Genomic DNA, 23,342 nt, shown 5'->3' on the forward strand with positions numbered 1-23,342 from the left:
CAAAAAACCCCGCCTCCTTGGTGAATTTTGAGGTTTAGATAATGACACCAACATTTGGTCTCTAGCACTGGGTGACTATCTGGAGGTGTTGTTGAAGAGACAGAAGACTGAATTGAAGGATGGTGCAAATATTAATAGATAGCTGTTCATTCTTAAGCCCTTGGTTTATTTTCTCATCTTATTTAACCTTCAACAATCCTATGCAGTAGTTGCCCTTATTTTGCAGACATAGGAACTGCATGAAGCAGAGAGAGGTTAAGTAGCAAACTCCATGCAAGGACTAAGTTCAGAACTGGAGTCATCTCATAACAGAAAGAAAAATCATTGCTCACGTACTGAGCAACTATGTTCTAAGAGGTTGTTTTGGGTTTTTTTTTTAAAGATTTTATTTATTTATTTTTAGAGAGAGGGGAAGGGAGGGAGAAAGAGAGGGTGAGAAACATCGATCAGTTGCTTTTTGCACACGCCATGACCAGGAACCAAACCTGCAACCCAGGCGTGTGTCCTGACCGGGAATGAACCTGTGACTTTTTGCTTTCCAGGATGATGCCCAACCAACTGAGCCACACTGGTCAGGGACGTTCTAAGAGTTTTATATACAGTGATCTCTAGGCTCTTTACAATGGTGAGTCCATGATGTCTGGGTATCTGCCTCCCAAGTTCTTGTCCAAGGCCCTCCTTTGATGGGTCCCATGGACCAGAGTTTTCTAAGGTGCCTGGGGGCCCTCAGGGTAACTGGCCTACTTACCACTCTGAAGTCCGAAGAAGGCTCAGTCTTTATAGTCTTCACTGCTCGTTGACCCAGTGATCTGTTCATGCCTTAGAAAGAACAAGGCTGTGGCCTCATCTCTCTTGTCCTGACTCTAAGGGATCAGCCGCTTAAAAACCGGAGAAGCCTGTATCCTTCCCATTAGCCTTTTTGCTTAAAGGGAAATACGAGCTAACAAAAATGATTCCTAAATTTCATCTAATTTTTAGTACCGTAATGAGCCTTCAGTGGGATATCCTTTTTCAGATGCATGGCTTTCTTGTTTTTGTGTTGTTTTTCCCTTTGTTTTTGGTTTTGTGTTTGTCTTCCTGCCTGTTTGTGTGGCCTGGGAGCAAACCAGGCTTCCATCATCGTGCAGCAGGTGCAGGTGGGCCCTCAGGGAGTAGCGGCCATGGTCACTGGCTGCAGTTCTCGGCAGCCCCCGCAAGGCCGCTGGGGATTGGGTGAGTAAACACTAGTCTTAGGTCTGAGGCCGAGGTGCTATGTGACTTTAGCTTTATACATCTTCTACTGTTCTGTGTACTTCAAGAATAACACATGTTTCTGCCTGTATTTATAGCCTGTCTCCTATTTCTTAAGTGACCCTTAAATCACAGAAGCATGACTCGTGGGCTGCAGTCATAAAGCAAGTAACTTTTGTCTTTTAGTCTCTCTTAGAGTATCTCTGTGGGGCCAGCTGGGTGAACTCAGGTGCTAAGACTTTTGTGGACCCTCTTGGGGGTCAAAACACAGGCTCAATATAGTTGTTAGAATGTTCTGTCCAAGGCAGTAATCAGCACTTCTGACTTAAAGTTATGGCTTCTCTCTTTTTTCAGGCCTGCTGCAAGCAGGAAACCTGCATTCGGAGAATGAAAACACAGTCACCTTTTTCTTTCTTTCCTATTGTCGTCTCCTTGGGTTCATTGCCAGCCTCTCTATCTGAGACCCCAGTTGGGTAACCGTTTTCTGGCCTCTTTGGGATTAGAACATGAGGAGGAAAAAGAGGATAAGATGGTAAGAAAGTTGTTACTTGTCCGATACTGCCGTGGTTAAGCTAAACTTCCTATCGTGTGGCAATTTCAAGAGTCCTTCAGAAAACTTTACCTCATCACTAGGCATCTGTACCCCGCATCTCTCATTTGTCTGTTTTTTTGCTTTTCCTTGGCCTCTAGTAACCTAACAATATCCTCAGCTCCCCTCTGCTGAGGTCTCTTTGTCCCACCAGATTTCCCTCTTAGAAAGGACCCAAAATGACCCTACCCGTTTCTCTTGAGTGGCTCACATCTGCTTCATAGATTTATTGAGGTTTTTAAACCTCAATAAATCTTAGAGGAAAGGGACAGGATATTTCCAGCCAAGTAACTTTCCCTTTGTTCTGTTGTCTGCTGCCTAGTTTGCCCATCTCTTGCCCTTTAGAACTTGTAGTTTGGTTCAGATACAAGCCCACTGCCCCACTGAAATGACAGAAGCCATATGTATATATTAAACTCTTCTCACAGGTGGTCCTCTCAAAGCCCCTTTCTTTTGACTGGAGGTTAGGAGATGGGGCTCACAGCTCAGCTCTCTGAAGAAATCCTAATCACCTACTCCTGCCCCTTCCATCCACCCAGTGTGTGAATGGTTTAAGACTTGTCTAACCTGTTTTCTCTGTAAATTCTTGATCTACTTCCTTTATTTGAAATTTATTTTACCTATTGTGCCTCAGCTGAAACGTCTGTTTTGACCTCCGTAATAAGATATCACTGGTTTGTTCACATAGGATTAAATTCCCACTAGACCAGTTCTGCCCAGTAGAAGTATAATACAAGTCTCGTATGTAATAACATTTTCTAGCAGAAGATTGAAAAAAAAAACCCAAGTGAAATTAATTTTAACCCTAGATCTTGTTTAACCCAAACTGTATTCAAAATGTTATTTCAATTTGAAATCAATATTAAACATTCTCAGTGAGATAGTTTACATTCTTGTTTTGCACTAAGTCTTTGAAATCTGTAGTGTACACTTGCCCCTCATTCCACACACCAAGTGCTCTGTGGTCACAAGTGTCCTTTGCACCTCCTGTAGGACAGGATGGCAGTAGACTGTAAGCTCTACAGGCAAGATTGGTATTCTTTTTTAAAAAAAATTATTAGATAGATATAAAATAACATCTCAATAAATAACATTGGTGTTCTTCTTGGCCACTGCTCTATACCATAGTGCTTGACATATAGGAGGTATTGATGTTTGTGAAATTGAACTGAAATATAATAGAATGAAGAAATTGTTGAGGGAATTGTTCAACAGCTTCCCACAGCACTTCACTCTAAATTATTCAATTCCGCACACATTTAGCTTGTCCACATAGTTTGTAATTCACCTACTCCACACGCTTGTAAGCTCCACGATGGGGGAGTGTCTTTGTCTTTTCCCCATAATCTACCACAGGTTCTCGCGTGGCGATCTGGAGACTCACGCAGTCAGCAAACATTATTTAGTGTCCGTGCCAGGGCCATTGTTTTAGTGCTGGGAGAACTGTGTTGGACACTGTAGACACAGTCTCCATCCTGTGGAGTTCAGAGACAATAAAACGTAAGGGCTATGGAGGGAAAAGCTGGGCTGCCAGGATAGGGCGTGACTGGGGATGGAGGAGCAAGCGAGCAGAGAGAAGCAGCCAGTCCTTTGAAGAGGTAGGGGAAGGGCAATGTGATTGCGTCTACCACAGTCCTACAGGCTCTCTCCTTTTCACCCACATTGGCCACTTATTTCCTCTAACACCCCAAGTTTATTTCTTTTAACTTTCTGTTTCCTTGCTTGTGTTGCTGCCTTTTTTGCTCTTCTGTAGCTGGTGCCTTCTCATGCCTCAGCGCAAATGCCGTCTCCTGTAGGTGAACTTCCCTGACTACCCTGTTTACAGGGCTCATCACCTTACACGCTTCCTGTCATATCGCTGCGTTTTGTTTATTACCACAATCTGAAATGATCTTATTTATTCATCAGTTGTCTCTCATACCACAGGGAAAGCTCTGAGAAATTAGGGACTATGTCTCTACAATTGCTGTCTGCCAGTGGTTAGAAAAGGGCTTCTATGACAAATATATGGCCCATAATTAGCAATCAATAAATATTTATTGAATGAATTAATGAATGAGTGAAAGAGTTAGTTAAAGTCTTTGGGAGATGTCTCAAGGCAAACTCTGAATGAGGCCACAGTCTAAATGAAGTCTGGGAAGAACCGCACTATTTTATCTCTTCTGTGAGAAAGAAGATGGGGTTGATGCACATAAACGTCATTCACTGGCACTTCCTTGGGCATCCAGCAACCTGGGTTCTGTTTCTGGCTCCTCGGAGAATCTACAGTTATGGACCATCCTACTGGGGAAATGGACGAACTTTTGCATATGACATAAGGGATTCATGGACCTCCTGAAGAGGTAAGAAACTCCTCTAGAAATGGGAAGCCTCACAGCAACACAGGGAGACAAGTGTTAAATGAGTTTATGCATGAAGCACCTTTAAAGAACTAGGACAGGAGCCTTTGGGTAGAGACGTCTCCAAAGAATTCCTGAAAACCAAATTCTTTCCCACTAAGTAGCTCTGCTTGGCCGTTGCTATGGACGCTTGCCTTCTCCAATCATCATGCGGCTTGCTAGGCTGTGAGGCGCTCCGTGGTTGCTGTAGCAACGGATAGCAACAGCTCCAGGACCCAGACCGCACGGGAAGAGAGCGTGCCTGCGGCTTGGAGCCGGTTGGGGAGCCACTAGACTGGGGTGTCTGTGAGTTGGACTGGGGATTTCAGAGGGGAACGGGCACAGAATTGACAGGGGGTGGGTGCACGTGGTTCTGCCGGAGGTCCTCGCAGTGATAATGGGGTCACAGTGCGAAGGGCAGGGGGACTGGCCAGAGCGTCTCCTCCTTGTGTTGTTCCCTTCGTCCCAGGGGTTCCCGAAGTTTTCCAGACCCCACTCTTCCCCAGCCTTCCCTGGTCCCTTCTTCTCACCCCCATTAAAATAGCAGGACCTCCGATTTCTGTTCTTGGGATTCCCCAGGCAAACATGTAGGTAGCACCAGGCGTTGGCCTGAAGGATAGGAGACAAGGGTCATAGCATTGCTTCTAACTTCTAGCTATGAGGCCTTGGGCAAATCATTTTCCGTATTTCCTAACCAGGAAAATGGGGTGCCACACCTCTCCCCTTCTTCCTTCTCAGAATGACTGTGAGAATCAAATGCAAGACCAGTACACCTTCAGGTACTTCACCTATATGGTCTCATTTCACAGCCACAGTGGCCCTTTGAAGGGACCGTAATGATTAATCCGTCTTTATAGTTGAGCAACCTGGGCGCAGAGAGTGCCCCATGACCACGCTTGTGAGTGGCTGTTGTTATGATTCTTAACCACCACCTGTGCTGGCTACCCATGTCCTGGTTTCTGGGTGTGCTCACCTGCTCACCTTGCCCCTGCCTCTTTTGCATCTTGTCCTTTGCATTTCAGAATACCACAACCCATATTTATTTCACCACGTAATTATTTTCCTTTCTCCCTTTCTTGTCTCCTTAAAGTAACTGAGGTCCTACATCATGTCTAGTGTGACCTAGGTGTTTTACAGGAAAAAAAATATTGTTAAGGCGGTATCTGTGACTTTGATAAGCTTATACAGTGGAGTCACGTTTTATTATATTAGGTTCAGAAATCAGTGCTAAGGTCAAACTTGAACACAGTCAAAAATATCATGGGGAAATTCCTTAAATCACCTGGGAGCAACCCAGTTCAGAAACTGAACCATTGAAAAGCTTTAATTCTGGGAATATTTAAACACATTTGTGATTTATAGACTTTTCCAATTTGTCATCATAAATTAATAGAAGGATGAATCTATGAGTTCCATTATGTCTTTGTTCTGAATTTTGCTGTGGCCCACACTTCATACTTCAGTTTCTTCTTTGAGAATGTTGAGGTTATCACCATTTGAGTGGCTACCTGGACATCACTCTGTGCTTGGTGGGCTGGTAAATCTTTAGAATCTGATGTGGTCTCTCCAGTCTGCACTGTAGTGCCTGTTCCAGCATCAGTGAAGTGACGAGAGCCTTTTCAGGACTACCGTCTCATCTCGTTCTACAGCCCACTGATGGGAACAGCAAAGACAGTCGCCCAGCTATTTTAAAGATTGTTTTTTTTTTATCTTTTGATTTAGCTACATATAGTTGAATACATATCGTTAGCTACATATAGAATATAGTTGAAATTCCATCTTCCCAACTGATGTAACTCAGTCGGAGTCTTATTGTAGAGATTCTACTTGCCCTGCATAGGCATCAACGCTGGGTGTTCTTTTAAAACTATGTGTGTCTGATGGGAAGTAATGGTTATCACTTTGTTATAATTTACATTAGCCAGATACTAGTGAGATCCAGGAGTTTATGATGATTGACTATTGATAATTGATCTTCTGTTGTCTCTCTTTATCTTTGCCCAATTTAAATTGGACTGTTCTTTCCGTATTGATTTGTAGGAGTCCTGTACGTACCCTCGACATTGATAGTTTTATGCTATGTTGAAATATAATTTAAATTAATACTTTCTCCCAGTATGTTTTTAGCTATTTTTAAATCAGGTTTATGATATATAGTTTACATATTACAAAATTCATCCATTTTAAGTGTACTGTTCTGTGAGTTTTGAAAAATGTAGTCATGTAACCACAGGAGTGTATAGAGTGATTGCATTGGCTCAGAAATTCCCTAGTACCAGTTGGAGTCGATCTCCTTTCCCCACCTTCAATAATCTGATTTCTCTTTCTGTCTTTTCCAGAAAGTCACATCAATGGAATCATAAACTACGTAGCACTTTTTGTCAGTCTTGTTCTATTTAAGACATTGTTTTTGAGATTTGTCCATGTTGTTGCACGTAACAGTATTTCATTCCTTGGTATCGCTGGATACTTTTCAATGGAATGGATGTCACACCAGTCGATGGGCTGCTTCTAATATCTGTTGTAACCACTCGCATACAGGTCTTTGTACAACCTAGTTTTTTTTTTGTTGTTTGTTTGTTTTTATAAATACTTGAGAGTGGGATTGCTAAGTTCTGTGGTAAGTGTGTGCTTAATTTTATAAGAAACTGCCAAAGTTTTCAAAAGTGACTGTACCATTTTCAGTTTCCGCCACACTTGTCCCACAGCCTTACCAGCAGGCGACAGTTTCGTTAATGCTAGTTCTTCTTGTGGATGCGTAGTGAGCGGTATTTCACTCTGCTTTAACTTTGCGTTTCCCTGATGACTGATGATGTCGAACAACATGTGTTTATTTGTTATTCTGTCTCTCCTTGGGTGAAGTATCCGTTCATATCTTTTGCCCATGTCTTACTCATTTGTCTTCTTATTGGGTTGCCTTTTAAAATCAAAAACTTTTTAAATTTTGAGGTTTAATTTACTAATTTTTTATTTTATGGATTGTGCTCTGTGAAACTCTTTGCCTAGTCCAATGGAACACAAATTTTTTTCTCCAAATTTTGTAGATTTAGGTTTTACATTTCACTTCACATTTTGTGTGTGATCAAACCTAGAATTATTTTGGGGAAGGCACAATAATACCTCTCTCTGCCTTGTATATGAGAATGATTCATGTGGTCACAAAGGAGAGGGGACATTATTATGTTGTTAATCAGTGGTATAGTTTCACACGCTTCAAAATAGTTTTGAGAATGTTTCTCCATGGTAGCAGCAAAAACATTCATAACATGAAAACTCTCATCAAGTTTGGAAGAAACCCATGTAGCCTGTAACTATTGAAACCATGTTTTAATTGGTGCAGTTGGGGATCTGTGCACCGTACAGATTCTTGATCCTAGGTATGTGGACCTTTAGATTTTATGTTTATGTTCATTGTTTGGGGGCTACTGTTCATAGTCTTTGTCTGATTCCCAGTGGGACTTAGATTTCAAATGTTCAAGATCACTGGTTTAGGATGAGCACATTTCAGAAGGCTGGGGACCATAATATACTTGATCTTTAAAAGTAAAGAAGCAGCTGTTTCCTGAGGGCAGTCTCTTCCTCTCAAGTGATTTCTTCCAATCATTAACACCGCAGAGGCACTTAGCATTTGGCTGCTTTTCGTATAAAATGTGTTGCAAGGGGGATGAGGGCTTGAAATGAGGCAAAAACAGTTGTAAGGTCATGGTTAGGAGGATGGAGGTTGGGTAGAGAATAAGTGAGGAACTGACATATCACAAAATGCCTCTATTGCAACTTAATTTGGAAAACTGTGCAGTCCGTGTGCTCACTTTTTTTGAGGATTTATAGTGCTTTCGTTCTCTGATTTTTTTTTATGGGTCATATTTATCCCCTGTGGTGATGGGGAAGGAAAGTGGGCTTTTAAAAAGAGTCCTGTGCTTGACTGAAAGGCTTGCCAGAGTATACGATATTGTTAAAGTAGTGCTCTTCATCTTGAAATGAATACCAAAAAGTCAACGTAGTTGATTTTAAAGAAAAATCAGTGTGAAATGAGTTAAATAAAAAAATCACACACACACACGAGAAATCTCTTGTCACTTCACTGGCAGTTCGCAAATCTCTGGGGTTTTAGTTTTAAATCTCCGTATTTTGATAGACTATCTAAAATGTCCTGAAGGGGAGGTTGCACTGATAACAGTATGATCTGGCTGCATCCGTGTATGTTTTTATTTCTTTCAACTACTGTTATAAGCCCCAGTGTGCTAACTTTGCCCGATGCTATATTCTGTGCAACTGTGTTGTTGGTGCTTGTTTTTATTATAAACAATCCACCGAAGTTTGCAGCAGTGGCTTTGAAAAATCCCTAATTAAAATAAATTTCAAGGTTAAGCTATATTTATTCATGTCTGAAAACAATTACCAATACTTGCGGCTTTTAAAGTAGTAACAGTGTGGTAAGCATATTTCAAAACCAGGAAAGCAGAAATTCACCTTTATCAGAGGCAAAAAATTAGTTTTGCAATACTTTGGAATGTCCCTGGTAATTAATTATAGGTGATGTATATTATAAGAAACCTCAAAGATTTTAGCAGGAGGGAAGAAAGGGGCCTTATGTATTTCATTTCTGATATAATCCCTGTCACTCTCAGAGGGAATTAAAGTTTAATAAAAAGGGATAACAGAGGGATATAATCTAAAAATTCTAATTAATAACTTTAGCTCTACCAAAGTGAGGTTCTGTAATAAATGGTGGGCTGTCAGTTGCTAATCATGAAATATTGCAGAGAGGGGAAGGACAACATACTCTTTCACAAGATGGCTCTTTATTAAAACTGTTAGTGGTAGGCAAGTTCTGTACTTGTTAATCATTTGTGTTTTTGCATCAATGTTTGTAATTACAATTAAACAGATGGTGCCTAAAAAGATAGTGTGTTCTTAGCAATTAAAACCATGGCAAGCAGCCTTTCCTCTTCCCCAACATACAATTAAACTGAATAGACTCACAGACCCTGTGGGTTCTTCAGAGGAAAGATTTTGTGCAGATTCAAGTAGATTAGTATTCTGCTCCCCATCCTTGTCATCTGGACCCCTACAGACAGAGCTCTTGGCAGCTGTCAGGGGACTTCCAAACATGGGTTTTAGGAAGTAGTTACCCATTCTCTGCTTTCTCCCCAAATCCTGCTCTGGCCATGGGGGGATTAATAGAATACTTCTTTTTTAAAAAAATATATTTATTGATTATGCTATTACAGTTGTCCCATTTCCGCCCCTTCACTCAACTCCATCCTGTCCACCCCCTCCCTCCCACATTCCCCCCCTATAGTTCGTGTCCATGGGTCATACTTATAAGTTCTTTGGCTTCTACATTTCCTACACTATTCTTACCCTCCCCCTGTCTATTTTCCACCTATCATTTATGCTATTTATTCTCTGTACCTTTCCCCCCTCTCTCCCCCTCCCAATCCCCTATTGATAACCCTCCATGTGATCTCCATTTCTGTGGTTCTGTTTCCGTTCTAGTTGTTTGCTTAGTTTTCTTTTGTTTTTGTTTTAGGTGTGGTTGTTAATAGCTGTGAGTTTGCTGTCATTTTTACTGTTCATATTTTTTATCTTCTTTTTCTTAGGTAACTAGAATACTTCTTTAAACATAAGATCTTAGCCACAGTCTCTAACAACCGCTGGATGTGTTTATCTAACAGTGCTTTTTAAATTTGGGAGCTCAGCTAGCCCATGAAATTCCTCAAGGGCACAGGTAAATTAGTCCTTTTTTTTCTTTCTTCTTATGACTACCATTGTTGACATGTTCACTTGTAAAACATGTTTTTTTCATTTCAGACTTGTTATCTAAAAAAATACAGGATTTACTTTGGGCTCTAGGGAACCAAATTCTTACCTTATTTACAATTCTTATTACAACAAATTAAGTTTGGGAGATGTTGCAACAAGGATTCAGCACCCCATGAAATGTTTTAACAGCTGATACACGGTTTTGAGGTCAGTGGTGCTTCCCTTGAACCAGGCCCCAGCAGTGTTAATGGGTCTCCCCCAGAGCAGTGGAGCTGGAGCCTGTGGGGGTCTGTTCACAGATGAGACCTTGGAAATAAGTGTTTTGTTTGTATGAGCACAAATAGGCCCAAGGACACTTTCTGTGATTTTTAGGTACAAGCTTTTGTGCCCACAAGTAAGCAGTTATTTGCTGGTGTAATTAACCATCTGCACCGTATTATGAGGGTGCAGCTGGCTGATTATGCCCAGTGCCCTAGGGCAGGTTAAACCTCTCATCTGCGTAAGAAGTGGATTTGCAGCAAAGGGCATTGACCTTTACAAATGAGTCCCTAAATTTAATCAGTTTGAGGTCACTACTTACAGATTTTTGTTTTGTTTTGTTCGGAAGTGAAAATTATATATGGCTAATAGTATTTCTATTTGTAAACTAATTAATACAGAACCATAGGGCAGACTTATATCATTATGAGCCAGGGACAAATGAGATCCTGCCAAGTTCAAATTATATGGGTTCCCCGATTTGGAATAGTGGTACATCAGTATGGATGTACATGTAGTCATGAACTTGTATGAACGACTCGGAGCATCACTAAGACTTCAAATGGGGTAAGTTTGTGTATTAACCATTTCAAAACCATCTTAAGTGGTAGCTGTACATTATTCTTACGACTTAGTGGACGGCTTGTGTGAGAGAATAGGAGAATACTGGAGAGCAAAATTTTAAATTTCAGTGTAGGTTAAATTCATAGTCAATGTTAACTAAGTGTGAAGGTCTGCTAGGTGAATCTTCCCATATTTTTCTAAAATTGTCTTTATTTTGCCCTTACTCTTGAAAGATATTTTTGCTGGTTATAGAATTAAAAGATGACAGTTTGTTTTTTTCCCCCCAGAACATTTGAATGCATCTATTCTACCATCTTCTGGCTTCCATTGTTTTGAGAAATTAGCTCTTAACTTAACCATGGCTCCTTTTAAGACAATCTGTCTTTATTTATTTGCTCTTTTAATGATTTTTCTCTTTATTTTTGGTTTTCTTCACCCTTTCTGGGATGTATCTAAGAATGGATTTTTTCCCTATTTAGCTTAGGATTTGTTGGGCTTGAATCTGTATGTGTTCTTTTTCAACACTGTAGTAAAACTCTCAGCTATTATTTTTTAGATATTGCCTCTGACTCATCTCTCTTCCCTCACCTAAGGTTCCAACAATGTCAGATCTCTGTCACCCATGTCACTTAACTTAATTTGTGTGTTTTCTATTTTTTTGTCACTTCATGTACTGACCTGCATAATTCTTCTGATTTAATTTCTATTGGGTTGGCCAAAAAGTTTGTTTTTTCTTCATAAGATGGCTCTCGTAGCACTTAGTTGTCTTTAACTTCATTCGAAACAATTTTGTTAGATTATGTTGTGACAGCTGTTGTATCAGTGTGCATTTAAAAAAAAACATGTCAGAATTGGTGAATTGTTGTGTAGTCATTTTAATATTGAAAATGGAAGAAAATACACATTTCTGGCATATTATGCTTTATTATTTCTTTTTTTTAAGATTACTTATTTATTTATTTTTAGAGAGAAGGGAAGAGAGGGAGAAAGAGAGGGAGAAAAACATCAATGTGTGGTTGACTCTCAGGCATCCCCTACTGGGGACCTGGCCTGCAACCCAGGCATGCGCCCTGACTGGGAATTGAACCGGTGACCCTTTGGTTCGCAAACTGGAGCTCAATTGAGATATACCAGCCAGAGCCATGCTTTATTATTTCAAGAAAGGTAAAGACGCAACTGAAACGCAAAAAAAAAAAGATTTGTGTAGCGTTGTGGAGAAGGTGCTGTGACGATTGAACGTGTCAAAGGTGGTTTGCGAAGTTTCATGCTGGAAATTTCTTGGTGGACATGCTGCATGATCGGTAGACCAGTTGAAGTTGAGAGTCATCAAATTGAGACATTATTTGAGAACAATCAATGCTATACCAAGTGGAGATAGCTGACATACTCAAAATATTCAAATCAATAAAATCATTAGTGAAAATGAAAAGTTTGTCTTTTATTTTACAGAAAAAAACACATGAACTTTTTGGCCAACCCAATAGTTTTAGTCATAGTCTCTTCAGCTATTTAAAATATGCTTTCTACTTACCCAAGAAATTTCTAAATTTAGTTACTGTATCTTTCATATCTGTATGTTCTATTTGGATCTTTTTAAAAGTCTCCTATGTAGCTTCCTCCTATAATATTTTGTTTTTAAAAGTTTTCAAATGTAAAGAAAACTTGAAATAATAGTACCCATACCCTTTACTTAGAATCATCAGTTGTTAATATTATGCCACATTTTTGCTTGTTTCCCTCTCTTTTTTTTTTTTCTTAAAGCATTTGAAAGTAAGCTTATGACTTAAAGAAGGGAGTTATAATGATTCTTCTCCTTTACATACAGTATGTCCTGAGAATAAGAACATTTTTTCCATAACCACAATACTGTTATCACAGTTTATAAACTTAGAATTGTTGCAGTATGATTTAATATGTACTTTATATTCATATTTCCTGAATTTTTCAATAATGTTTCTTATAGTGATTTAAGATATGTTTTAAATTAAGTCCGAGATCAAGTCAAGGACCACACGCAGCGTTGTTTCGCCTTTTAGTCTCCTCAGTGTAGAACAGTTCCTTTGACAGTTTGGAGGGTTTTGTTGGGTTTTGTTTTCAGGACATTGAAGTTTTTGAAGAGTCCAGTAGTTTTACAAAATTGCTGTACCTTAAAAAAAAAAATTAAATGTATTGGGGTGACATTGGTTAATAAAATTACATTGGTTTCAAGTATAGATTCCAGGATACATCATCTGTGTATTGCATTGTGTGCCCACCACCCAAAGTCGGATCCTTGTCCCTTTATACCTGACCCCTTCACCCTTTACTGCCACCCTACCCCACTTCCCTCTGGGAACCGCCATACTGTTGTCTGTGTTGTGAGTTTTTATTTGTTTTTCGTATTTGTTCGTTTGTTGCTTTCAGTTTTGTGTCCCACACGAGTGAAATCATATGGTTCTTGACTTTTTCGGACTTATTTCGCTTAGCATGATATTCCCGAGGTCTGCCCATGTTGTTGCAAATGGCAGTATTTCATCTTTTCATATGGCCGAGTAGTGTTCCACTGTATGTACATACCACATCTTCTTGTCTGTTAGTACTTTAAACCTAGTAAACAGAGTTGCTTTATAGTCTGTGTCTAATACATTGCCTGTATGAAGCCTGTATGAAGCCTTTGATGGTCTTCTGCTGTCTTTAGTTTCTGCTAATTTTGTTCATGGTATCTTGCTTTCTTGTGTGTCTGATATGACTCTGCCTTCCTCTATAGGAGATTTAGCTTTGTTTTTGCCAGGCCACTCAGGATCTGTTAGTTTGGGACTACCCTAGCTCATGGTTTGAAGTATCCTAGACAATTTAAGTGGTATGAACCTGGGCTGCAAATCTGAGTTGGAAGTGACCCCAACTTTGGGGTATTTTCTCCCTTCTTCTTTCCTTCTTCTTTCCCCCTTCTCTGCTTAGCACCGTTACAAGTTTTACTATGGCTTTCTGGGGGTAGTGATGCAGTGGCCAGTTTTAATTTTGGGTCCCAGCCTGCAGTGAAGCAGATCTCTCATTGTATTTTCTATTTTTTAAAAAGAGGGGGAGGGAGGAAGAGAGAGAAGGAGAGAAACATTAATGTGTGGTTGCCTCTCATGAGTCCCCTGCTGCGGACTGGGCTTGCAACCCAGGCATGTGCCCTGCCTGGGAATCAAAATAGCGACCCTTTGCTTCACAGTCCGGCTCTCAATCCACTGAGCCACACCAGCCAGGGCTGTATTTTCTATTTTGAGCAGACTCTAATCATTGACTTCTATCTCATTGTCCAGCAAGGACACCAAAAACAAAGCCCAGAGATTTTTTGGATTAGAAAAATGCTTTAAGGGCATAAGTGGCTGTGGATTTCTAGTGTTTTGCTTACTTTCTGCTGTTTGATTTCCTTTAGATCTTGGTCTAGTTTTTGCGTATTATCTTGACAGCTCTTTAATACTCTTAAGGAGATTAAAAATTTTTTAGTTGAAGCAATTTTTCACCTATAGCTTTTAGTTGTGTTCACATGAATGGCCCGGTTCAGCTGTTACTTGGAATCACTGGAAATGGAAATCCTCTTTACTTTTAGAAGAAAATTTTATTGTTGTTCTTATTAGAGGTATAGGGTGGATACAGGTATTTTTCATACTTTTACTGGGAGTCAATCTGGCCAAACATGTGAAAGCAATGCCCTCAGAATTTCGTGGTCAATATTTGCCAGTGTGATAACCGAGAGAAGAGAAATGGCCCTATTATATGCTAGACAACTCAAGTGTAATGGTCCAATATGTAACCCATCTCTGCAGTTGGTTTTCATTACTGAATTCAGCTATGACAGCCACCCAATCTGAATGACAAGAATTACATTTGACATTTTAATGAAAGGTAGACATGCAGCATTTAATGAGTAGCTGCTGTGAGAATGTGCAAGACAGTGATCAGTGTTGAAAGCACTCAGTCGAGCAGGGTCAGGCTAGCTTGCTCTTCATTTGCTTCTGGGAATTGCCACATTCCTAATGGCCGGAGGAGACTGATGAAAGCACCAGCCCCTTTCTTCACTGATGTCAGCGGGAGTCTTGGAAGGGTCAGTGGGTAAATCCAGGTTTGCTCTTATGTGTGCGGATGGCTTTATGAAAGGGATTCCAAACATTTTCTGTGAAAGGAAACCTGATTCCAGGCATTATTTTTGTCAGAAGGATTTGCTTAACAAACAAGATCACCTTTAAATAATGTTTGCAGATAAGTCTTAAGTTATTAATACTTGGAAAATAGAAGTTAAATTTAACCAGTTTTGTGTAAAGGATTTTCTCTATAACCCTCGATAGACTTTCATCTTCAAAATCTGAAAATGAACTATTTCCAGGGATCTCTTCTGGAGTCACACATTCTGGGTGATCCAGAGCCTTTGGATCCATGTGAGCTTCTGCAGAGACCTTGCTATATGCCAGTTAGATGCAAATGTGGGCTTACTAAGAGCAGAATAATTTGTATATAGAATTACCTGTCCTGAATAACGTAATCCAAATACCCAACAAGTTTTAATGATTTCCAGATTTCTAGGCATCCTCGATGTTACATTTGATGGTACAAATGTGGATTAGTCTATACATTATATATAGAATGTGTAAGCTTATTCTCTTCTAATAGAAATGCTGCATTTTCAATTTGCCTTGGAAATAGCAACTCATGCCATTTCATAGTAGTTACTTGCAGATCTTTCTAGTAAACTCAAGGAATAAATTTTAGGTAAATGTATGATTTCTAAAAAATAACAATTATCATTAGAGAGTTTTAGATTTCAACTGGCGCAAATTTACTTCAAACTTCAACACAGCTTCATCAAAACAGGGAACTTATGAGTTCATTCATTTAGGACACTAGGTGGCTCATGGGGTCCAAAGAGGAGCTTCGGGTCCCAGGGCCTCAGAGTTTAGAGCTGCCTTCAGTACACTCTGATCCACTTATGTTCATCTTTCTTCCCTTCTGTCATCCATCCATCCTGCCCACATTTAAAAACTTTTTAAAGATTTTATTTATCCATCTTTTAGAGAGAGGGGAAGGGAGGGAGAAAGTCAGGGACAGAAGGATCAGTGTATGGTTGCCTCTCGCAGGCCCCCAACTGGGGACCTGGCCTGCAACCCAGGCATGTGCCCTGACTGAGAATCGAACCTTTGACCCTTTGGTTCACAGGCTGGCACTCAATCCACTGAGCCACACCAGACAAGGCCCTGCTCACATTTTTGCCTTTATCTCCTTGGCTTTGTTTTGCAGAAAGCCTTCTCCATGTGATGAAGAAAATGGCTGACAATAGCTTTAAATTCATTTCAGCCCAGCAGATCCAAAGAAAAAAACTTCTCTTTCCCAAAGTCCTGCCGTCACTCAAGGAAAGAATTCCGACTGTCATTATTAGGGTCATAAGCTCCCACCAAGACCAATCAGAGCATAGGAGAGTAGGATACTGTGACTGGCCAGATTTGGCTACTCCTTCTAGACAGGGCAGTGGGTTCTCACTGGAAGAAGGAGAATGGGAAGGGGAACTTATACGGGAGAGCCAAAATGAGCCCTTTACAAGAGTGGCTTGTTTAAAGAGGTTTAAAAGCTGTTGAAAGAGTATTCCTAATTGAGTATGCATTCTTGGATTCAAGTAAGATAAATAGATTTAAGAAAACTAAACCCATTATAGGCATGTAAGGAGACATTTTCTCATATTAGAAAATTCCATAAATTAGAAGAATCGACACAGCACACTGAAGGAAAGTTCAATTGAATTAAGGATTGTTGTGTTAGGAAAAGATATTAATACACCCCCGATTTTTCTTTGTTTAAATGTCTTTCACAAAGGAGTCACTAAGAAATGGTAAACTGCAGCTTACAAGATTAAAAAAAATATTTTAATTTTTGCTAAACCAGCAGGAGGGGGCCATTGCATCTGTTGTTGATATTAAAATATGAATAAACCCTCATTGATTTCATGGTTGGATCCAAAATGAGGAATTTTAGTTATCAATGAATGGGAATTTTACTATCTCTTTTTCATTGCAGCATATTCATAAATAAATATGCACTTACTTATGAATTTGCTGCAGTGAAATAATACAAATTGCCTAACATTTATAAGAGACTTATAAAATAGATTACTTGGAGTGATGTGTGTGTTTGTGAATTGAAGCAAATTCTCCAAACGAACATTCATCATGTGTAATAGCTGTAGAAGCCAAAGGCATTCTCGGTATGTGTGCCTGCTGCTGGTCTTTAGACTCTGATGGTGACAAAGTCAATGGCATATAAATGAGAAGTTATTATGTTTTAGTAAGGCAAACATGGATTTAAAATAGCTTGTCTGCCACGTTTAAATTAGCATATTTGACAAAATGAACAAGGCCATCAAAAACTGCTTTTGCAAGTAATGGTCTGAATGGCTCTCAAGTTATTCATGCTATGGTGATACATTACAAATAATGGATGGGCTGCAATTATTTATAAGGGATTCACTTTGTCAAGAGACTGGCCACAGCATATAGCTCAGATGACACTTGTGTCATGGAACATTAATTGGCTCAGATAGCTCAAACGTTCTTGGCTGGATCTAAGGATTCAGACGATGTCATCAGAACTCAGTCTCTTGCCACAGCTTTTCATTTATGTGTCTTCATTCTTAGATAGCCTCTCCCCTCATAGGGGCAAGAAGGCTGCCAGCAGCTTCAAGCTCATTTTATTTCTTAGCAACCTCGATAGGGAGAAAGCAAGCCTCTTTTTCAGCAGTTCCAATAAAGTCATAACTCTCACTTGCCTTGGGTCACTTGCCCTGTTCTGAACCAATCTCTATGGCCAGGGAGATGTAATATTGGGGTGAGCTGCTCCTGGATTGCAGTAAGCAGTGGGATGTTTTTCTTTCTTTTTTTTTTAATCCTTACCCGAAGACATTTTTCATTGCTTGTAGTGAGAGCAGAAGGGAGAGAGAGAAACACTGATGTGATAGAGAAGCCTCAATTGGTTGCCTCCTATACAGGCCCAGACTGGGGATTGCACACGCCAGGACTGGGGATCAAACCCACAACCTAGGTATGTGCTCTGACCAGGAATCAAACCTGCAGCCCCTTGGTTATGGGACGATGCTCCAACCAACTGAGCCACACCAGCCAGGGCAGGAGTGGAGCATTTTTCTAAGGAAAAATGATAGTGATCCCAGGAGAAGGGTAAATGTATACAAGGTAAAAACCAATAAAATATCTGACAGGTGATTCTTATTTAAAAAAATGAAGATATCTTTGAGAAGGAAAACATAATAAATGGTTCAGTAATTTAACTGCCCCTCCAATTATTCAGCAAATGTTTACTGACTCCATGCCAGGCACTGTGTCAGGCACACATATCAGTAATGAGCACAATGGCCAAGGGCTCTGATTTCCTGGAACTTGCTCTCTGGTGAACAAGGCAGACATCTAGCCACCCAAATAGTTTACTCAATATGTGAAAAGTGCAGTTGCTATGAGCACATATACCAAGGGGGCTTTCAGGAGGTAAGGAAAGACTTTCCGGAGGCAGTGACGTTTCATCTGACATATGTAAGGTGAATTTGAGTTAGCCTGGGAAATGGGGTGGGCTGGAAGGAGAGAGTTCCAGAGATTTTACCTCTAAATAACCCTGTCATGTGATCCGAGGAGACAGGGCACCCTGGGAACCTAGAACAAAGGGTGACAGAATATGCCAGTAGGGTTAAGGTACTTGGAAGGAGAGGATGGGTGTTCCAGAGACAAGAACTATGCATTTTGTCATCTGCGGGTGTCCGAGATAGTGAGTCTCATAATCCGTACTCCTACGTGGGTCAGGACTCCTTCTGAAAGAAGGTTTAGCTAAAGCTTAGAGAGTCTCAGTTTTAATATACCTTTTCAAAACTCTGTTGCTTTTTTGGGCTCTTCAAGTGAAAGGGGCTAGAAAATATGCCCTTGATTGCTTGGTAGACAAATTTAAAATTTTCATTTTGGACCACTAAAGTTCCCTCAGGTAGCTATTCAGTGCTAAAGCCCTAAGTGTCCATCACACCCAACAGAATTATAAATAGTTGTGTACGTAATTGTATCTCAACTGTATACCTTGACAGTCAAGATGTCGAGACAGCAGCTCCATAAATCTTGGATTTGGTGCGTGAGTAGATTATCCAGGTTAGTTACAGACATCTGAGCAGTTTTGTTTGTTTGTTTTGGTTTTGGTAAAGGTTGAATAACCTACCCTGCTGTTACTGAAAACTGAAATCCCTACTCAGTCATAAATCCTCAAAATTGCCTGTGTCCCTGCAAGTTTTTAGAAGTATAAAGAAGGATGGGCTGAGGAGATGTCATATTTCTTTGATTTGGAGATATTGGGTGGCTGTTGAATGCCTTATTTATGACTAAGCTCCACAACTTTTCCAGAAACTTCTTATTTCCCATCTTGTCTCGTGTTGCCGCCTTTGAGTCTCTGGCCAGCTGTGAAGACCTAAAGCCTTATGTCTTTTTCTATTTGAAGGGTGTCATGAGAGACAGTTGTCAAATAGGCATAATAGCAGGTAAAATAGCAAATTACGAAGTATATTTATTGAGTGGTGTTTACTTATCTGGGGGAGATGAAAGTGCCCAAACGTAAGACCTGCCTGTGTTTCCATGTCTTCCGTGAGCTTTGTCCGGAGTCACTTGGTTTGCCTGAAAGGAATTCTAAACTTCGGGGTGAGGCTAAATCTAGACCAGTTACATGGTCGACTCCTTTGGTGGAGGCATTTGTTCCAAGCATTTGATGTCGTTTTGAAGATCAGTATTTTTAAACCGTCCTGTATTTGAAAAGCTTAAAAATACGAAAATTGTGACCCGTATTCAGGAATTAACTGTATTTGTTCTAAAACTTTTTTCCTCTCTTAGGTGAACAAAGGCAATAACTAAACATGACAAGTAGACGGCTGGAGGAGTCCATGGGGGCCGTTCAAATGGGGTTAGTCAGGATGCTTAAGGGATTCCAGAGCAAGGTGCTGCCGCCCCTGAGTCCAAAGGTGGTCACCGAAGAAGAAGTGAACCAAATGGTAACGTATCGGACGATGTCAGGGTGGCGCGCTTCATGCTGTCTCCCCAGGGGAGTGACAGCTGCTCCTTGGCATTCACAGCATGTCAGAGAATCACTGCTGACGATGTAAATTTAGGTAACATGGGGGCTGGCTGCAGAGCGTAGGCGCCTTTTAGAGCCTCAGAAGGTTTTGAAATTACACACATTGTGACAGAGGCTCGAATTGCTTCAGTTCATCGGCTGAAGTGAGACTGTGCAAGCAAATTATTAGGTTTTCTAAATACTTAGTTGAACCCTAAGAAACTGTCATCTGAGCAGTTCAAAAACAATCAAGTATCAGAATTTTACAGGTTTTAACCAAAACAATCTCTTACCTGTTGATTGGGAGAGTTAATTTTGTTTGTACATTTGTGGAACATAGAATGTTAAAATAATGACTATATTGTAGGAAAATACATAATTTTTCTTTCCTTTAAAATAAAAATATTTAAACAGTTTAATTTTTTTTATTAAAAGATTTTATTTAGTTAGTTTTAGAGAGAGAGAAAGGGAGGGATAAAGAGAGGGAGAGAAACATTAAGGTGTGGCCGCCTCTCCCACGCCCACACTGGGTGCCCGGCCCATGCATGTGCCCTGACTGGGAATCGAACCTTTGACCCTTTGCTTCTCAGGCTGGTGCTCAATCTACTGAGCCACACCAGCCAATGATTTGGTGAGAGTTGAATTATAAATCACATGCTATAGAAAATATCAATAACAATTTACAGTGTTAGATATAGTATTCACTGCATTTTCAAAACTAGTCTCAAGTTAAATTTCAATGAGAAAAATAAAATCTATTATTACTCTCTTTTTGTGGTGGTTATTGTTTCATATTCAAGGTAACGCTTGACTTTTTGCTTGTAAGACTTTGTTATTTTTATTTAAATCGCAACATAGCTGATACCTTGTTAACATTTTAGTATTCTAATCTGGATTCCAATTTTTAAAAAAACCCCAAAACCAAGTTGGAAGCTATATTAGAAATATGCCTTCGTTTAAATGGATTCAATCACAGAAAATAATTTTGAAGGGTATTTGAAAAGCATTGATTTTAACTCAAGGCAAAACAAATTAGCTAAATTATGTTCCTTTGATTGTTTTTCAAAGTCTTGGCACATACTGAAGCATTAGGTTGCTGCCAGTGATCATAATTTCCCTGCATCTGAAGTGGGCCTTAACGATGGAAGTGCTCTGTATCTTGACTGTATCGTTGTCGACATCCTGGTTGTGATACTGTGCTCTAGTTTTGCAACACTGTTCTTGGGGAAACTGGGCAAATGGTCCTGGTTTCTCTTGGTATTGTTTCTTAATAACTAACTGCATGTAGATCTTACAATTATCTCAAAATTATAAGTTTAATTAAAAAAAACCCCTTTCCTAGAAAGAAACAAGGTCCTGGAAATAATGTGAACATTCTAGCACAACCAACTAAATAATAGTGATGGGTCCTGGGTAACTAAGCCCTTGTTCGGTTATTTGATAAATGATAGGTTACATTTTTTCCCTCATAACTTTAGGAAGTGCTAAATGCATTTTGAGTTCTTTTTGGGTATGTGAATATGACCGGCTGCCAGATATGATGATTGTCTTAGATCTCTTTAAAAACAAGGTCTAAAGGGACTCTTGTGATTTCTAAAAAGTTCAGACTTATTCCTGAGCGGTGTGATCACACTTCTTAGATCCTGTACATTTTATAGGGTTACTCTCTAACCTGGCAGAACCTGACAGTTAAACATCCAAAAGCGTTGCTTTCATGTTGTCACTTCAGTTGAGAAACAGACATATTTCAGACTCCGACTCCTTAGCTCTTAAGCCCAAAAGTGATTTTAGGAACTTAGAATTTTATGCCCAGATGCCTCTTCTCAGCATCAATGTTAAGGTCTTTGGACATGTTCCTGTGCAATTTATTGACTCCCCTGCTCCCACCGCCCAGGTTCCTTTGTGTGATTCCTTCAAGATCAGAAGGAAACAGCAACCACATGTCATTTCAGATTACTGTGCAAAGAGCTCAAAAGTGCATGAGTACTTCTCTTGTATTATTTAGTTATTTTAAATATTTTATGAGGGAACTTAGTGGCATTCCAGAATTATCCCGAAAGCTGCGAACAGAAATTATTCACTACTGGAACTTACGAAGACACTCTTTCAGTGTAACTAACCGTTTATGAATCTTCGGCCCCTGATGTTTTAAATTCTAGCTGACGCCCTCGGAGTTCCTGAAGGAAATGTCCCTGACCACAGAACAGAGACTGGCTAATACCCGGTTGATGTGCCGACCGCAGATCGTCGAACTTTTAGATATGGGGGAAACCACACATCAAAAGGTAGATGCTTTCCGTTATAGTAGCATATAAAGTAGGCCCTGGCAGAAAGTGAACATTCTCGACCGAGTCACTAAGTAATAGTTATTGTTTCTGGGCTAATTAATCTTTTATTTGGTTGTTTAATTCATTCTTTTTTTTTCCCTCTATTGACCTTGATATCTGTGATTCGATATGGAGAGAATTAAAATTAATTAGTACAGATAACCTTTGACTACTCACATTTCTTTCTTAGCCACTGCTAGACACTGTTGTTTATAGATTAGGGGTAATTCCAAGAATTATATTAGCCACACCTAATTAAGTTATCATTTTAGCACCAGAAATCCCTTCTTACCTGAGCTGTCATCACTAAAAAGAAAGAAGGTGGAATTGTGTATTGAAGTAGGCACGTGTATATTCTGGCTCATTTCCAATAACAAGTGTTTTCTTTTGGTCTCTGAAAAATAGTTATTTTAGCATGTTTCTATATTCTAATGTAAACCATATGTTCTAGGCTTTAGGAGCATAAGATTATAAAATAAAGTCTTTATTTCCCACTTTTTAACTCCTTGAATTTTTATGTAGAAATTATGGTATGAACCTCCATCAGTTGAACTGCTGGAGATTAACCTCCTTTCAAAGGGTTCCTCAGCTGTTCTGAGAGTTTTTCAGACTCATTTCCCACAAGACGAGTGAGTCCTGAGGCTCTTTGGCTGTTACTGCAGCATCATGGCCTCCCCTGTCAAGGATCTGCATAGAAGTTTGCTTTTCCTTTGAGCCCTGCTAGTTTCATTAGTATTTATTATCTTCCCCATAAACATTTTCTGACTTTGAGGGCAGGGAACGTGGCTTTTCCCAAAGCAAATTCATCCTAATTAAGCGCTCCTTGCTCCTTTCCCATAGCATAACTGAGACCAGACTATGTGTATTGTTCTGTGTATAATGCCTGTATTTTAATGTATTTTGACTCCTGCTATGAAGGATGAAGAAATACGTATACTTTACTACAGCTCATCTTCTCTCCATTCGGTTATTTTTATGAGTTTCATTTGTCCCTTAGTTGGGTGACAGTCATCCTCTACGAATATCTTTTTCTTCTTCCTTCTTTCTTCTTTCTTCTCCCTTCCTTCTTCTTCCCTCTTCTTTCTCCTCCTCCTCCTCCTCTTTCTTCCTTTTTATTAATTTCTTTGAGAAGAG

General features: G+C 39.8%; 1 protein-coding gene across 16 annotated transcripts in view; it reads left to right on the forward strand.

The window, feature by feature from the left end:
* The window catches only part of HYDIN (HYDIN axonemal central pair apparatus protein), a 338,541-nt gene that overhangs the window by 25,106 nt on the left and 290,093 nt on the right, over positions 1–23,342 (forward strand). For 12 of the 16 annotated variants that reach the window (XR_008425734.1, XR_008425735.1, XR_008425736.1 and 9 more), the window contains exons 1-4: positions 4,419–4,503; positions 9,801–9,928; positions 19,662–19,819; positions 22,041–22,166. Coding sequence is in view for 13 of the 16 variants with exons in the window: in XM_053915140.1 (XP_053771115.1) it covers positions 19,685–19,819; positions 22,041–22,166 (261 nt within the window). In the remaining 3 variants the exon portion in view is untranslated. Of the gene's footprint in view, positions 1–4,081; positions 4,162–4,418; positions 4,504–6,542; positions 6,739–9,800; positions 9,929–10,130; positions 10,171–19,661; positions 19,820–22,040; positions 22,167–23,342 lie in introns of those variants that run through there. The other 4 variants (XM_053915142.1, XM_053915143.2, XM_053915141.1 and 1 more) reach the window with 4 other exon arrangements.

Source organism: Desmodus rotundus, chromosome 12 (genome assembly GCF_022682495.2).
Source record: "Desmodus rotundus isolate HL8 chromosome 12, HLdesRot8A.1, whole genome shotgun sequence".
Lineage (NCBI taxonomy): Eukaryota > Metazoa > Chordata > Mammalia > Chiroptera > Phyllostomidae > Desmodus > Desmodus rotundus.